The sequence below is a fragment of the Vicia villosa genome, unplaced genomic scaffold (genome assembly GCF_029867415.1).
Source record: "Vicia villosa cultivar HV-30 ecotype Madison, WI unplaced genomic scaffold, Vvil1.0 ctg.003874F_1_1, whole genome shotgun sequence".
NCBI classification, from domain to species: Eukaryota; Viridiplantae; Streptophyta; class Magnoliopsida; order Fabales; family Fabaceae; genus Vicia; species Vicia villosa.
The window spans coordinates 82,314-101,217 of NW_026706324.1; the positions used below are offsets into that span (position 1 = coordinate 82,314).

The 18,904-nt window shown below is 37.2% G+C and overlaps 1 protein-coding gene across 1 annotated transcript; it reads left to right on the top strand.

The window, feature by feature from the left end:
* The first annotated feature begins 12,181 nt into the window (after nt 1–12,181).
* Nucleotides 12,182–16,155, top strand: LOC131641607 (uncharacterized). Its single transcript, XM_058911912.1, has 4 exons — nt 12,182–12,544; nt 13,199–13,393; nt 14,198–15,203; nt 15,374–16,155. The coding sequence occupies exons 1-4, from the start codon at nt 12,182–12,184 to the stop codon at nt 16,153–16,155; spliced, it is 2,346 nt and encodes a 781-aa protein (XP_058767895.1).
* Nucleotides 16,156–18,904: the final 2,749 nt, after the last annotated feature.

The following is an 18,904-nucleotide window of genomic DNA, read 5'->3' on the forward strand; positions in this document are numbered from 1 at the left end:
CGAGAGAGGTTATAGCTATACCCGTCTCAATGGTAGCTTCTGAGTCTGCCTTCAGTGCTGGAGGAAGGGTGCTCGATGAATATCGCAGTCGCCTAACCGCTAGATTCGTGGAAGCACTTATTTGCACAGAAGATTGGCTTGGTGGATCACCTTCGCCATTGCCTACGCAAGATGATATCGACGAGCTTGAGAAAATTGAGCGAGGTAATTTTAGCTTTATTGTTATTGTTTGCATTTTAAAGTTTTGTTATTGTGAAATTTACATAAATTTAATTTGTTATAGAATGTCTTGATATCATTGTTCTACTTGAATCAAAGAGAAACAAATAAAAATCAACTATTGAATTTAAAAACTGAATTACCAGAGGATTAATCATGGCAAGACCAGCGGTTATAAAGTACTAGATTAGATTTCATAGTTCAATTTATTATGTTAAAGCTGCATAATTATTCTTCAATGTCACCAATAGGATTTTTTTGTTTCTACTTGGAAACCCAAACAACATGATCTTGTGGAAGGAAGTAACAAACAGGAACAATTCCTGGTTAAACTTTAAGCTCTTGAAAAGCCAAATGTTTAGGATTCCATTGTGAGGTATCAGTGTGACAAACAGCAATAACATTAACTCTATTTCCATCAACACCTTTACCCTCTTTTGTTTAACTCTTGAGTTTTTCAGATAATTTAATTTTTGGTTCCAAAGTTTGAATTATTGATTCAATTTGTAGTGCTTTATAACTAGTATATGTTCAATTATGCTGTACTTTAATTCTCAAGTCTAGCTGAAGTTTTAAGTACAATAGTTTTCTTAGCTGAAGAATTTATGTTTGAAGGATGTCTATTTCTAGCATTTGATGTTTAGATTCTATGGCTTTTATATTTAATACTTCTAGCTTGATTTTTCAGAATTTTTTTTGCAAAGTGCATCTAATGGAGATAATAGTTATGTTGCCCTTGATGAGGATTGAAGACAATTATCAGTGTGACAAACAGCAATAACATTAACACTATTTCCATCAACACCTTTACCCTCTTTTGTTTAACTCTTGAGTTTTTCAGATAATTTAATTTTTGGTTCCAAAGTTTGAATTATTGATTCAATTTGTAGTGCTTTATAACTAGTATATGTTCAACTATGCTGTACTTTAATTCTCAAGTCTAGCTGAAGTTTTAAGTATAATAGTTTTCTTAGCTGAAGAATTTATGTTTGAAGGATGTCTATTTCTAGCATTTGATGTTTAGATTCTATGGCTTTTATATTTAATACTTCTAGCTTGATTTTTCAGAATTTTTTTTGCAAAGTGCATCTAATGGAGATAATAGTTATGTTGCCCTTGATGAGGATTGAAGACAATTATCAGTGTGACAAACAGCAATAACATTAACTCTATTTCCATCAACACCTTTACCCTCTTTTGTTTAACTCTTGAGTTTTTCAGATAATTTAATTTTTGGTTCCAAAGTTTGAATTATTGATTCAATTTGTAGTGCTTTATAACTAGTATATGTTCAATTATGCTGTACTTTAATTCTCAAGTCTAGCTGAAGTTTTAAGTACAATAGTTTTCTTAGCTGAAGAATTTATGTTTGAAGGATGTCTATTTCTAGCATTTGATGTATAGATTCTATGGCTTTTATATTTAATACTTCTAGCTTGATGTTTCAGAATTTTTTGTGCAAAGTGCATCTAATGGAGATAATAGTTATGTTGCCCTTGATGAGGATTGAAGACAATTATAACTGAGGTATTATCTTGCTTTAATGCTTACTTCTTAAATGTCGGTATTCCTCTAGGATCAACGGTGTTTGTGTTAGTTTAAGGGAATGTTTGAAGGCATAACCAACTTGTCATGCTGTTTTAACATATTGTTTGTTTGTCTTTTAGTTTGGTACTAGTTGTCTCAGCTGTGCTTTGGTATTGGTTCTGACTTAGTTGCAATTTGGAATTGGTTCTATTAGATTATCTCATCGGATTAGTTTCTTATCTTAAAGTCAAGACTGTCATAATTGGATTAAAATTGTGTCAAATACACAGAAACACCACTTTCATGGAATCCAAAAGGAAAAGATGCAACCATTGTAGTCAATAATGAAACACTGACACAACACCGATACACTGATACATGTAATAATTTGATAAAGTTGAATGGAGTCACATGTGTTGGTGATTACTAATTAGGCTACATCTGAAATAAATAACATACAATATATTTCATATATATTTTTAACTTTTGTATCTTTTGAAGGGTGCGATCAATAGGAGATTCACTTATGCTGCTGCAAGGAGAATGGATAATGACAGAGTGAATAGTTACTGCAAAATGCCAATTTATTAGTTATATATTGTTTCAATCACAGTAAAGAGATTTTTTATATGTAACAAACATGTAGCTTTAACCGTTTATCTCTTGTAATAATCCCAAATGTTTGCTGAAATAGCTTATCAGTTTTATGCCGAAAACGATTATAAAAAAATAAATATTCAATTTTTAAAAAGTGAATTTTTATGTTCAAAACTGGATAATTTTTAATAAGTTTAAATTATAAAACCGGTTATCAAACTAAAAAATAGTTATTAAATCAAAACCGGTTATTAAATCTGGTTGTGGATATAACCGGTTTTGAAAAAATAAAACCGGTTATGACAATTGGTTTTAAAATCCGGTTATGCTAAATGGATAATATATGGATATGGACTGGTTATGGATAATAACCGTCCATGAGCACCCCTATTATTAATTGCCTATGCTGCTCAATTTAACATAACTTTATATCAAATGGATGTTAAAAGTGCATTTTTAAATGGTTACATCGAAGAAGAGGTGTATGTTCATCAACCCCCTGGCTTTGATAATTCTATTCATCCTGAACATGTTTTTAAATTAAAGAAATCTTTATATGGTTTAAAACAAGCTCCCAGAGTTTGGTATGAACGAATTAGCTCATTTCTCCTAGATAAAGGTTTCACAAGAGGGAAAGTTGATACAACACTCTTTCGTAAATCATTCAAAAATGATATCTTAATTTGTCAAATATATGTGGATGATATTATCTTTGGAACTTCTAATATCTCTCTTGGAAAAGAATTTGCTAAGTCTATGCAGGAAGAATTTGAAATGAGCATGATGGGGGAGCTTAAATTCGTTTTGGGAATTCAAATAATCCAAACTTCTGAAGGCACTTACAATCATCAAGGAAAATATGTCAAAGAACTTCTGAAGAAATTCAAATTATCAGAAAGTAAAGAAGAAAAAACCATAATGCATCCTACTTGCATCTTAGGCAAAGAAGAGGTAAGTAAGAAGGTAGATCAGAAGCTCTACAGAGGTATGATCAGATCGCTACTCTACCTAACTGCATCTAGGCCCGATATTCTATTTAGCGTGTGTTTGTGTATAAGATTCCAATCAGATCCTAGAGAATCACACTTGACTGTTGTTAAGAGAATTCTAAGGTATTTGAAAGGTACTACTAATGTTGGACTATGTTACAGAAAATCCAGTGAGTTTAACTTAGTAGGTGATTGTGATGCTGACTTTGCTGGAGATAGAATTGAACGTAAAAGTACATCTAGAAGCTGTCAGTTTCTAGGAAATAATCTGATCTCCTGGTATAGCAAAAAGCAAGCTACCATTGCACTATCAATTACAGAAGCTGAGTATGTTGTTGATGCAGGATGTAGCACTCAAATGCTTTGGATGAAGAGTTAGTTAGAAGATTATCACATCTATGAGCATAAGATTCCTATCTTCTGTGATAATACTTCTGCTATATGCCTTTCCAAAAATCCTATTCTTCACTCTAAAGCTAAACATATAGAAATTAAGCATCATTTCATCAGAGACTATATTCAGAAAGGGATAAGCTTAAACTTTACTGACACAGACCATCAATGGGCTGATATTTTCACAAAACCACTTTCTGAAGATAGATTCAAGTTCATTATAAATAATATTAGTATGGATTTGTGTCCTAAATGAAATCTTGGTTAAGTTCTGAAGTACAAGTTGAACTATCTACAAGATTATCATCTAGAAATTTCTGACCTTCTTGGATCAGAAGTTTGTTTTCTAAGATGAGTCAGAAGTTCAGCATAAAAAACTGCTAATCCACGTAAACCTGAGATTGTTGAGCACATGTTAAAAATTTGAAAGGTCGCGCATGTAAAGCAAAATGATTAATAAGTCTTGGTAACTGTTGCATTAATTTCTCTACGTTATCCCTAAAAGTCTTTAATCATAACACTACTATTTCCTTGGTTATTGAAATGTTATTCTCTTTCTCTTCATTCCATAATGCATGCGAGTCCATTCATTGATTACCTAGTCCAAACGCTTTCTCTTCTCATCAATCCTCTATAAAAAGCCTTCCTTTCGTAACTTCCATCTATTCAATTTGTGTCAGTTTGTTCTCTCATTAATACTTCCTTCCATCATGTCAACCCAAACAGCCCTCACAGTCATAAAAGAACAAAATCTATGGTTGGCCAAAAGAGAGAACTATTAGATCAACGTCTGCCATAAACATGGATGGGGGTTCCATATTTCTCTCCTAAATTGTCTTGTCCCTCCAAATATTGTCAAAAACTTATGGGTAAATGCTTCAGTCAGTGAAGATAACTTGAGTATTGTTTCCTCCATTCATGGAATTCATCTCACAATTTCTGAAGCATCCATTGCTAAAGTAATTGGATGTCCAGCCAGGAACAATGTTGCATGTCTCACTATGTTTGACTATGCTAATGCCTTTGTCGTTCCAACCGACTTAAGTAAACTAGCTCGTCGTCTCAGAAAAAATACCTACTATATTTAAAACAATTATATTTTTGGCTAAAACAAATAAAAACAATTATATTTAAAACCCAAGGGAATACAGTAATAGCCAAACCAATAGTAGTCCTCAGTAACTACTGTATACCGTAACATGGAGATCTTCTTTAGAGTTTTATGTTGTCAAAACATCTTGTCCGACATCTTGAACAACATTCTGAATCAGCTCCATTTGCTCCAGATCTTGAACACCAAGGAACAACAACCTCAGGATTGTTAGATAGAAACTCCTAAAAGTCATTTGGTGAACATGAGGAAGAAGATGTACAATTCTCCCCCTTACTCAAAGAACTACCTGCATAATATGTCATACTGGGTATAGAAATGGTGTAACTCAGATCACAAGTCACAATAGTTCTTCATAAATCAGAACACAAGTCATAAATAGACACCAGACAACCTTAAGATAGAAAATTGTTTTCGACATGTTTGGATATCAGATGTGAGTATAAACTCCTGGCTGAGCATCTGAGCAACAATATTGGAGTTTCTATGACCTTATATCTTGGAGGTTTTATGGGTAGAACCCTATTTGGGGAATGGCCCAAGCCCATGTCTGCATCCTGCTCTATAAAAGACCAGCTAATCCTAATTGTGCGGTGTGACTTTTGTTAAGGACTCTGTGTTTTGTGCTTACAGTGTGTTAGGTTTTAGAGTCCTTTATTGTGGAACTGATTTGTGTTTTTAGGGTTATATGAATCCTTATTTGATAACTGTGCTGTAAGTTCCATATGTGTGCATTCACAAACATGTAGGTGTTGAATGCTAGTTTAATATTTGAAGCCGTTAAGCAAGGAGAGTAGTGTCGTTCTCATAATCTTTTAAGCATTGAGAATTGTGCATCTTTAAAGAATGTCTTCTACGGTTTATTGTTTGCATTATTTTGTCACAGGGTGTTGTGATTGAGGGGATTTGAGGAGGGCCTCATACCTAGGTGAGTCTTAGGTAGAAGTCATAGGAAGGGAAGTGATTAAGTGAGAAGTTGTAAACGGGGGAGTTTAGCTTCAAATTGTAACTATCGGATAGTGATTTCATCCCTGGCTTGGTATCCCCCAGAGTATGAAGGTTAATCTAAATTGGGTAAACAATTCCTTGTGTTATTTACCTTTCTGCACTATTTTTGTTACTGCTACCATCTTGTTCCTTAAATCGTAATCAACAGATATTTGTGTCGTGACATGTCATTCAGCATCACATATCTGATACCAGAATTTCAATTGGTATCAGATCAGGTATCCTGCTCTGCATCTGGGTGAGATATAGGGAAGTTACTTTCTGGTACGATGGACAAGGACAGAGGATTCTTGAGCAGACCACCCATTATGGATGGAAGTAATTATGAATACTGGAAACCCCGTATGGCAGCTTCCTTGAAATCGATAGACAGTAGGGCTTGGAAGGCGATTTTGAAAGGTTGGAAGCATCCCTTTGTTATCAGAGCAGACAAATAACCCACTACTTAGCTAAAGCCTGAAGAAGACTGGAACAAATAAGAGGATGAACTTGCTCTTGGGAATTCTATGTTAGAACAAGATTTGTTCTGATCAATATTCTTAGTTTTGATGATAACAAGGATATGAATTTTGGATGAGATAATGTGGTACTCTAATACATTGCAATTTCCCTTTCAGGAAATATATATAAAGAGTATGCACAAATCAGCGCTCAGAAGCTTTGCCTCAGAAGGTTCAGCATGCAACATCAGAACATGGTATGGCAAGACATCAGAAGATGGTCAAGCAGAATCAGAACATCGGTCTATGGAAGCATCAGAAGAACTTGAAATCAGAAGCAGAAGCACTGAAGTTCTCATGGTATTACGCTCAGAAGCACTTCAAGGTCAGAAGACAAGAAGATGCTCTGCACCAAGCTGTTTGACTCTGATGATATTCAAACGTCATATACACAAACATTAGATCAGAAGCAAGTACAAGATGGCAGGCTACGCTGACTGACAAAAGGAACGTTAGAAGCTATTAAAGGCAACGTCAGTAGACACGGCGTAAACAAGGCTCGAGGTAGTTGACAAAAGAGTGAAACATTAAATGCAATGCTGTACGGAATACGCAAAGCATTAAATGCTCCCAACGGTCATCTTCTCAAGTGCCTATAAATATGAAGTTCTGATGAGAAGCAAAGTAACCGAATCTGCTGATAATTAACTTGCTGAAACGCTGTTCAAATCAAAGCTCACAAACTTCATCTTCATCAAAGCTCACTACATTGCTGTTGTAATATATTAGTGAGATTAAGCTTAAACTTTAAGAGAAATATCATTGTTGTGATTATAGCTTTTCAGAAGCATTGTAATACTCTTAGAATTTGATTACATTAATTTGTAAGTAACTAGAGTGATCAAGTGTGATCAGGATACTCTAGGAAGTCTTAGCTTGTGTCTAAGCAGTTGTAACTAGAGTGATCACGTGGTGGTCAGGATACTCTAGAAAGTCTTAGCTTGTGTCTAAGCAATTGTTCCTGGAGTGATCAGGTTGTGATCAGGATACTCTAGAAGACTTAGTCGCGGACTAAGTGGAAAACCATTATAATCTGTTGAGATTAGTGGATTAAATCCTCAAGTGAGGTAAATCACTCCAAGGGGGTGGACTGGAGTAGTTTAGTTAACAACGAACCAGGATAAAAATAACTGTGCAATTTGTTTTTATCGTTCAAGTTTTTAAACTACACTTATTCAACCCCCCCCCCCCCCCTTTCTAAGTGTTTTTCTATCCTTCAATTGGCATCAGAGCGCCGGTTCTAAGGTGCAAGCACTTAACCGTGTTTAGAAAAGATTCAGGAAGAGAAAAACGCTTCAGTAAAAGATGGCTGGTGAAATTTCAACAAACCCACCTGCATCTACATCTGGCTCTGCTGAGCAATATAATGGTAACAATGGTTATACTAGACCACCAGTATTTGATGGTGAAAACTTTGAATACTGGAAAGTTACTTTCTTGGTCTAGATGGTGAACTATGGGATCTTCTGATGGATGGTTACAAACATCCAGTGAAAGCTAGTGGTGTAAGGCTTACAAGGCAAGAAATGTATGATGATCAGAAGAAGCTTTTCAAGAATCATCATAAATGTAGAACTGTTTTGCTGAATGCTATCTCTCATGCTGAGTATGAGAAGATATCTAACAGGGAAACGGCCTATGATATATATGAGTCATTGAAAATGACCCATGAGGGAAATGCTCAAGTCAAGGAGACTAAAGCTCTTGCTCTAATCCAGAGATATGAAGCCTTCAAGATGGAGGATGATGAAAACATTGAGAAGATGTTCTCAAGATTTCAAACGCTAACTGCTGGATTAAGAGTTCTGGATAAAGGCTACACCAAGGTTGATCATGTAAAGAAGATTATCAGAAGCTTACCCAGAAGATGGGGTGCAATGGTAACAGCATTCAAGATTGCAAAGAATCTGAATGAAGTTTCTTTGGAAGAGCTTATCAGTGCTGTAGATGTTGTTGATTGGCTGTAATTTTTGGTAAAACTCATTGTGATTTTATCATGTCAAAACTGGTGTCATGACATGCATTCTACTGTTGTGAAGTTTTACTTATGCAGGCCTTTACCTGATGTCAAGGCCGATGTCATGACATTCGTAGCTGTTACGTCTTATTCTGTTACTAATTATGGTTATGTGATCTGTTAAGATCCTATGCGCTTTACTTGGAAATATTGGATTTTGATCTGTTCAAGGACGTCTTTAATTGCTCTTATTTTAGGTTCCTTGATTTGTGGAAATTAGTTTTATTAGGTTTAAAACTAATTAGGATCCAAGGCCCAGCTGCTGCGTTTTCTGAAGGCTATATATATTATGAAGAAGCTGCAGACCGGATTAGGGTTTTTGTATTGAGAAGCTTTAAGAGTTCTTCGTGTTTAAGTTGTTGTGTTCTAGCTTTCTTGTAAGCCAAACAATCATCATGATGATTGTCTTGGTCTAGGTGTTTTTGTTTGAGTTGTAAGAAGTACTTGAAGCTTTTAAGCAAGAGTACCATTGTACTTGATTGAAGCTTTTAAGCAAGATCAAGCTGTGTCTTTGAAGTGTGTCTTCTATCCATATTCATTGAGCGTTATTCATCACTGCTGTGATTGAGGGGGAGTGAGTGGAATTTCTGATTTAAGTAATATTAGGTTGAAGTTGCATTGGGTAGATATTAAGTGAAAGGAGTAATCTTGAACTGTATTACCTTAAATTGATATTACTTATACTGTACTTCCTCCCTGGCTTGGTAGCCCCCAGATGTAGGTGTGTTTGCACCGAACTGGGTTAACAACTTTCTTGTGTTGTTATATGTTTGCTTACTTCTTGTTCATTTGTTTAAAAAATATTCAGATAGTAATGTCGTGACATCCTGTTCGACATCGCGTGTCTGAGTCCAGAATTTCAATTGGCATCAGAGCAGGCACCCTGCCTGTTTTTCTTACTGGGTGAGATCTAGGGACAGCATTTTCTGGTACTATGGACAAGGAAGGTGGTGGATTTGCGAACAGACCACCCATTCTGGATGGATCTAATTATGATTATTGGAAACCTCGTATGGTGGCTTTTCTGAAATCCTTGGATAGTAAAGCATGGAGAGCTGCAAACAAAGGATGGGAACATCCTGTCACTATTGATAAGGATGGCAAGTCATCCCTCACACCTGAGGAAAATTGGAGCAAAGATGAGGAGGAACTGGCTCTTGGCAACTCTAAAGCTTTAAATGCTCTATTCAATGGAATTGATAGGAATATATTCAGACTAGTACACCATTGTGAACTAGCCAAAGATGTTTGGGATACCCTCAGAACTACCCATGAAGGCACTTCCAAAGTTAAAATGTCAAGACTTCAGTTGCTAACTACAAAGTTTGAGAATCTAAGGATGAAAGATGATGAAAGTATTCCAGAGTTTCACATGAATATACTTGAAATTGCTAATACCTCAGGAGCTTTAGGAGAAAAAATGTCAGATGAAAAGCTGGTGAGAAAGATCCTTAGATCCTTGCCTAAGAGATTTGATATGAAAGTCACAACTATAGAAGAAGCACAGGATATCAGCAAGATGAAGGTAGAAGAATTAATTGGATCCCTTCAAACCTTTGAGATGGGAATCAGTGACAATACTGAAAAGAAAAATAAAAGCCTAGCTTTTGTGTCCAACTCTCAAGAAGAAGAAGAGGAAGGTAGAGAAGAAAATCTAACTGAATTTATAGCCATGCTTGGAAGACAATTTAACAGGATTATAAGAAGAATGGATCAGAAGTCAAGACCAAATGTCAAGAACATTCTTTCTGACACTAACAGATCCTATGATTCTAGCAGAAAGGTTAAACCTGAAGAAAAGTACAATCAAAGCAAAGGAATTCAGTGTCATGGATGTGAAGGATATGGACATATTAGAGCTGAATGTCCCACTTTTCTGAAGAAACAAAAGAAAGGACTGTCAGTCTCTTGGTCTGATGAAGATTCTGAGAGTGATGGTGAAGAAGAATCTGCAAAACATGTCACAGCCCTTACTGGTGTTTGTGTCTCTGATGAAGATTCTAGCGAAGATGAGTTAACCTTTGAGGAATTGGCAGCATCCTACAGAAAGCTATGTATCAGAAGTGCTGAAGTCTGTCAACAAGGTGAAAAGCAGAAGAAATACATAGTTCAGTTGGAGGCAGATAACACAGGGCTTCGTGAAACTATATCTGGTCTAAACAGTGAAGTTACCATGCTAAAATCCAAACTTGATCAGATGTCAAAATCTGTCAAAATGTTAAACAGTGGTTCTGATATGTTGGAAGAGATTCTACAGATTGGAAAGAGTTCAGGAGATATGTCTGGTATAGGATTTGTTGGTGCTATGAAACATCCTCAAGCTAGCAGTAATACTAAACCAGAATCCAAGATGTTGAACCCGATGTCACAACATGTGACTCAACATCATGACAAAAGTAGAATGAAGAAGAAATTTCAAAGATGGAGATGTCATTACTTTGGTAGATTTGGACATATTAAGCCCTTCTGTTTCAGATTATATGGTTACCCAGACCAAGCTCCATACTACAGACCCAAGCAGATCATGCCCATCAAGAAGCAACAGTGGACACCTAAAAATATGGCCTTAATAGCTCATACATCTCTTAGAGTATCAGCCAAAGAAGATTGGTATTTTGACAGTGGATGCTTCAGACACATGACTGGAATCAAGAATCTATTAGTAGATATCAAAAACCATTCTACTAGCTATGTAACCTTTGGGGATGGAGCTAAAGGAGAAATCAAAGGGGTTGGAAAACTAGACTGCTCAGGAGTTCCAAATCTGGAAGGTGTCTTGTTGATCAAAGGCTTGACTGCTAATCTCATAAGTATTAGTCAACTTTGTGACCAAGGATACCAAGTTAACTTCACTAAAACTGAGTGTGTGGTCACTGATAAAGGAAAGAATGTAGTAATGAGGGGAGTCAGATCCAAAGATAACTGTTACTTGTGGGTCTCTCATGAATCTAACTACTCAACTGTATGTTCTAAAGAAGAAGAAGCAAAGTTGTGGCATCAAAAACTTGGTCACCTTCATCTAAGAGGTATGAAAAAGATTATTTCTATGGAAGCTGTGAGAGGAATTCCCAAGTTACAAATTGATGAAGGAAGAATTTGTGGTGAATGTCAGGTAGGAAAACAAACCAGGATGTCACATCCAAAGGTTAGACATCTGACTACTTCCAGGGTTCTAGAACTGCTTCACATGGACCTGATGGGACCTATGCAAATGGAAAGTCTTGGAGGAAAGAAATATGCTTATGTGGTTGTGGACGATTACTCCAGATACACTTGGATAAACTTCATTAGAGAAAAGTCAGATGTGTTTGATGTTTTCAAAGACCTGTGTCAAAGAATTCAAAGGGAAAAGGAAAATGATGTTGTAAGAATCAGAAGTGATCATGGAAAGGAATTTGAGAATCAAAAATTTGCTGATTTTTGCTCCTCTGAAGGTATACACCATGAGTTTTCATCTCCTATTACTCCACAGCAAAATGGGGTTGTTGAAAGGAAAAACAGAACCATTCAAGAATCAGCCAGAGCTATGATTCATGCTAAGAAACTCCCTATTTATTTCTGGGCTGAAGCCATGAATACTGCCTGTTATGTTCATAATAGAGTTACCTTAAGGAAAGGAACCTCTACCACTCTGTATGAGATCTGGAAGGGGAGAAAACCCACTGTCAAATACTTCCATGTGTTTGGTAGTAAGTCTTACATTCTTGCTGATAGAGATCACAGAAGGAAGATGGATTCCAAGAGTGATGAAGGGATTTTTCTTGGATACTCTACAAACAGCAGAGCCTATAGAGTTTTCAACTCAAGAACGAGGATAATCATGGAATCCATAAATGTGGTGGTTGATGATGAACACAAACAAGCAGATGTCACATATGATGTTGGAACATTCTGGGAACACGCAGCTGAAGAATCTAAGAAAGAAGATGATTGCAGCCCCACTATTGCAAAAGCTGAAGCTGAACCCTCTAACAAAGGACCATCTATAAGAGTTCAAAAAGATCATCCTAGTGAACTTATTATAGGAGATCCCAATAGTGGAGTTGTTTCAAGGTCAAGAGAACAGGTCTCAAACTCCTGTTTTGTATCAAAAATTGAACCCAAGAATGTTAAGGAAGCTTTGACAGATGAGTTTTGGATTAATGTTATGCAAGAAGAATTAGGCCAGTTTGAAAGGAATGAAGTATGGGAGCTGGTTCCAAGACCTAAAGATACAAATGTCATTGGAACTAAATGGGTTTACAAGAATAAGTCAGATGAACTGGGAACTATAATCAGAAACAAAGCAAGGCTAGTTGCTCAAGGATACACTCAAGTTGAAGGAATTGACTTTGATGAAACTTTTGCTCCTGTTGCTAGACTTGAGTCAATTAGATTGTTGTTAGGAGTTGCTTGCATTATGAAATTCAAACTATACCAGATGGATGTGAAGAGTGCTTTCTTAAATGGTTACTTGAGTGAGGAAGTCTATGTGGAACAACCTAAAGGCTTTGCTGAACCAAACCATCCTAATCATGTGTACAAACTAAGAAAAGCTCTTTATGGGCTGAAACAAGCCCCTAGAGCTTGGTATGAGAGACTAACTGAGTTTCTTACTAGTAATGGTTACAGGAAAGGAGGGATAGATAAAACTCTCTTTGTTAAAGATGAAGGAGGAAAGATCCTGATTGCTCAAATCTATGTGGATGATATTGTGTTTGGTGGGATGTCAGACACGATGATTAAACATTTTGTTGACCAGATGCAATCAGAATTTGAAATGAGTCTAGTTGGAGAATTAACTTACTTTCTTGGTCTGCAAGTTAAACAGATGGAAGACTCAATTTTTCTCTCTCAGAGCAAGTATGCCAAAAACATTGTCAAAAAATTTGGGATGGAGAATGCTAGTCACAAAAGAACACCTGCACCTACTCATTTAAAATTGTCCAAAGATGAAAAGGGCACAAATGTTGATCAAAGTTTGTATAGAAGCATGATAGGAAGCCTGCTGTATCTCACAGCTAGTAGGCTTGATATTGCTTTTGCTGTTGGGGTGTGTGCCAGATATCAAGCAGAACCCAAGATCAGTCACATAAATCAAGTCAAGAGGATTCTGAAATATGTGAATGGTACTTGTGAGTATGGCATGCTCTACTCTCATGGGTGTGAACCAATTCTCACTGGATATTGTGATGTAGACTGGGCTGGAAGTGCTGATGACAGAAAAAGTACTTCAGGAGGATGTTTCTTCTTGGGAAATAACCTCATCTCATGGTTCAGTAAGAAACAAAATTGTGTATCCCTATCTACTGCAGAGGCAGAATACATTGCAGCAGGAAGTAGCTGTTCTCAGCTCGTTTGGATGAAACAAATGCTAACAGAATATAATGTCACACAAGATGTCATGACATTATATTGTGACAACCTAAGTGCCATTAACATCTCAAAGAATCCTATCCAGCATAGCAGGACCAAGCACATTGATATTAGGCATCACTTTATAAGAGATCTTGTTGAAGATAAAGTAATTGCCTTAGAACATGTTGCTACTATTCTCCAACTGGCTGATATTTTCACAAAAGCTTTGGATGCTAATCAATTTGAAAATTTGAGAAGTAAGCTAGGCATTTGTCTTTGTGAAGAATTATAGCAATTAACCGGGTGTGGGGCCAACAGTATCCTTCTCTCCAAATATTTGTTATCATTACATATTAAAGTGTATTTTCCCCCTCTTTTACACCTTCTCCAAACGGTTCCCATTCCCACAAAACCTATTTTCAGCATTCACGCTACCTCTCTGATTCGCTGCGTTCACAAACCTCTCTCCATCATACCATTCACTCTCAACATGTCTCAGACCTCTCCCTCAAAGAACACGATTCCTCGCTCTGAAACTGCATCCGACTCTAGGGCACCAAATATGGTAGGTGATCAGGATGTTGTACTGGATGTTTTGCCATTGAACTCGGTCCCAGCCATTGATCCTGTTGGTAGTATACCAAGAAAGATGCATGCAAGAAAATCAACTGGTGGGTCTATTCCAGAAACGTTCTCTGCTAGGGATAAAGAAGGGACTGCTTATGTCCACAATGCAATCGCAGGCCTTGTCACAAGAATCTTGAATGAAGGTCACAAGGTAGAAGGAATATCTGTCCCTTTAGCCCAAGCTCCTGCTCCTGAGAACAACAAAGATAATCAGGTTGATGCTAGCAAGGATCATGCTGATGTTGAGACATCTGAAACCAACAATGTTGAAGGCTCTGATGCTAAAGATGTTGAAGCATCTGAAGATAAAGATGCGGAGATTCTTGAAACAGAGAAAGCTGAAGAGGTCACTGCTGCTTCTCCTAAAGAGAAGGCTACTCGCCCTACTGACAATAGAAATGATGTGGTGGATCTGGATAATCTTGATAATCCTATTGACATTGCTGATGATGACCTCATCTCCAGCATTTCCAACAGAGTCAGGGCTCGAAGGGGAAAGCAGGTTGATGATCAACATCCCCCCAAGACAAAGGTTGCTCCTCTAAAGAATGCCACCAAAGAAAAGATCAAGAAGGTCTCTGCTGAGTCTTCAAGAACTGGGAGCAAGGTTGCTGTGAAGAAGAGAAAAGAAAGAAGTGTTTCTGACTCCGAAGACAATGTCCTAAGTGATGTCCCTGACATCCCTTCAAAGAAGAAGATTGCTGTCACAAAATCCTCCACAAAGGTCCGTGATGTTCCCTTGGACAACATTTATCTGCACTATGCTTCAAATGCTATCCAGTGGAAGTTTGTTTATCAAAGAAGGCTGGCTCTAGAAAGAGAACTTGCAAATGATGCTCTGGAATGTCAAGAGGTCATGAAGCTCATCAAATCTGCAGGTTTGCTTAAAACTGTTACTCATTTTTCTAAATGCTATGAAATGCTCGTGAAGGAATTTATAGTGAATTTGTCTCAAGATTGTGTTGATGGAAGAACTGAGGATTTTCATAAGGTGTATGTTAGAAGAAAATGTATAGATTTTTCCCTACTGTTATCAACCTCTATCTAGGTAGAGATGCTGAGGCTCAACCTGAGCTTGAAGTAATCGACAATGAAGTATGCAAAGTTATCACTGGTGGTAAGGTTAAGAAATGGCCCATAAAGAGTAAATTGTCTGCTAGTCTTTTGAATGTCAGGTATGCCTTGCTGCACAAAATTGGTGCTGCAAACTGGGTGCCTACCAATCACAATTCTACCATTGCTGTTGGCCTAGGTAGATTCATATATGCTGTGGGAACCAAGACAAAATTTGACTATGGGACCTACATATTTGATCAAACTATGAGGCAGGTTGGTACTTCTGCTACCAAGCTACCCATTGCTTTTCCATCCCTGATATGTGGGATAATCCTCAAGCAACACCCTGGAATTCTGAAAGCTAAAGATTTTGTATGTAAGAGGGAGAGTGCTTTGTCATTTCACTATAAGCTGCTCCAAAGGTCAGATGACATAACATCTGCTGGGACATCACAACCCAGCAAGTCTGTGAACAAAACCTTTCTCATTGCTGAGCTGAAAAAGACTTGTAAGGAGTTGGACAACAGGAAGATGAAGCTTGAAAAGCTCATTCAAAGTCTTGAACAGTCTACAGATGATGATCATGCTGGTGGAAGCGATGGTGACAATATGGATGAAGACAAGGGTGCTGATAGTGGTGATAAGGAAGAGGCCGAGGATGGTGAGGGTACTGAAGATACTGGGAGTAGTGATGCTGATGAAGAGACTAGTGGCTCTAGTGATGAAGAGATTAGTGGCTCTAGTGATGAAGAGACTGATGGTTCTGACAATTAGCTCTTCTTCTGGTATTTCTTTCATGCTGATCCTTCTGTTTGTGTTTGGCTCCTTTTGTGGCTAAAAAGGGGGAGTGATGGATATTTTGGTTGTTGGTTATTTTTGTTGGATATTGGTTGTTGGATATTTTGGTTTTTTTGTTGTTTTCTGATATTTTGGATGTTTTCTGGTTCTCCTTGACAATGATAAGTGGTATTCTGTAACAGATGATTAAATAGATGTTTTCTGGATTTCTGGTGATTAATCAAGCTGGCTGTTGTTTGCCTACAGAATTTATTTTTCTGTATTGTTTGCCTACAGAATTTATTTTTCTGTATTCTTGGTGTTGTTGGCTGCTGTGTATGCTCGGATATTTTATGGTTACATCTATTCATGTTTTAGCCAAAAATTTGCCAAAGGGGGAGTTTGTAGATGTTGTTGATTGGCTGTAATTTTTGGTAAAACTCATTGTGATTTTATCATGTCAAAATTGGTGTCATGACATGCATTCTACTGTTGTGAAGTTTTACTTATGCAGGCCTTTACCTGATGTCAAGGCCGATGTCATGACATTCGTAGCTGTTACGTCTTATTCTGTTACTAATTATGGTTATGTGATCTGTTAAGATCCTATGCGCTTTACTTGGAAATATTGGATTTTGATCTGTTCAAGGACGTCTTTAATTGCTCTTATTTTAGGTTCCTTGATTTGTGGAAATTAGTTTTATTAGGTTTAAAACTAATTCGGATCCAAGGCCCAGCTGCTGCGTTTTCTGAAGGCTATATATATTATGAAGAAGCTGCAGATCGGATTAGGGTTTTTGTATTGAGAAGCTTTAAGAGTTCTTCGTGTTTAAGTTGTTGTGTTCTAGCTTTCTTGTAAGCCAAACAATCATCATGATGATTGTCTTGGTCTAGGTGTTTTTGTTTGAGTTGTAAGAAGTACTTGAAGCTTTTAAGCAAGAGTACCATTGTACTTGATTGAAGCTTTTAAGCAAGATCAAGCTGTGTCTTTGAAGTGTGTCTTCTATCCATATTCATTGAGCGTTATTCATCACTGCTGTGATTGAGGGGGAGTGAGTGGAATCTCTGATCTAAGTAATATTAGGTTGAAGTTGCGTTGGGTAGATATTAAGTGAAAGGAGTAATCTTGAACTGTATTACCTTAAATTGATATTACTTATAGTGGACTTCCTCCCTGGCTTGGTAGCCCCCAGATGTAGGTGTGTTTGCACCGAACTGGGTTAACAACTTTCTTGTGTTGTTATATGTTTGTTTACTTCTTGTTCATTTGTTTAAAAAATATTCAGATAGTAATGTCGTGACATCCTGTTCGACATCGCGTGTCTGAGTCCAAAATTTCAAGTGCCTTGAGAAGCCATGAAATAAAGCTGGACGCAAACGAGCCTCAAAAGAAAGGTAAGTCTATTGCATTAAAATCTATTATTAAAAAATGCACTAACGCTTTTCAGGCTAAAGAAGAAGATTCTGAAGAATCAGAATCAGAAGAAGAAGATGAACTGTCCATGATCTCCAGAAGGGTAAATCAACTCTGGAAGAGCAAGCGAAGGAAGTTCAGAGGCTTCAGAAGTTCAAAGAGATTTGAACGAGGAGAATCTTCTGGTGACAGAAGATCTGACAAGAAGAAGGCTGTCTGCTATGAGTGCAATGAGCCTGGACACTTCAAGAATGAATGTCCAAAACTTCAGAAGGAGAATCCCAAGAAGAAGTTTCATAAGAAGAAAGGTCTTATGGCAACATGGGATGATTCTGAATCAAAATCAGAATCAGACTCTGAAGGAGAGCAAGCCAACTTCGCGCTGATGGCTACAGAAGATGATGGATCAGAATCTACATTAGAATCAGATTCTGAAGAGGTATTTTCTGAACTATCTAGAGAAGAGTTAGTTTCCAGTTTAACAGAACTTCTGGAACTCAAGGCTCATCTTAGTATCAAATACAAAAAGCTGAAGAAGCAGTTTGAATTTGAGACTAAGAAGCTGGAAGTGGAAAATTCTGAACTGAAGGAAAAAGTTTTAAATCTATCCAAAGATAGTGGATCTCCTTCTGAAACAGAAAAATCCATTCCGAGTCTCAATCATATTCTGAAAGAATATGACTCGAGCTTCAGAAAGTTCTTATCTAGAAGTATTGGCAGAAGTCATCTTGCTTCTATGATATATGGTGTTTCTGGAAACAGAAGGTTTGGCTTTGGCTATGAGGGTGATACCTCACATAAATTTGAACCTATTGATGATTTGAAAATCACATACAAGCCATTGTATGATCAGTTCAAATATGGCCATGCACATGATATTAGGCTCACTTCACATGCACAATGTTTTAACATTGTTCACACCAAGAAGCATGTGACACATCCTAAGAAATATCATGCTGACAAACCTAAAGAATATCATGCTGTTCCTCCTGTTAAATATGATGCTAAACCCAAGTTCAATCAGAACTTGAGGAAAACTAACAAGAAAGGACCCAAGAAAATGTGGGTACCTAAGGAGAAGATAATTTCTGTTGCAAATATCCTTGGCTGCAAAGAGGACAAAAAGCAAAAAGTCATGGTACCTGGACTCTGGGTGCTCGCGACACATGACGGGAAGAAGGTCTACATTCCAAGTGTTAGACGCTGGCCTTAGGATCTAGAGGGGGGGGTGAATAGATCGTTCACAGTTTTACGGATTTAAACGACTTTTCAGCGGAAGTGAATTCTGAATCGACTCGCGTCTATTCCGAACCACTATCGAAACGATTATAT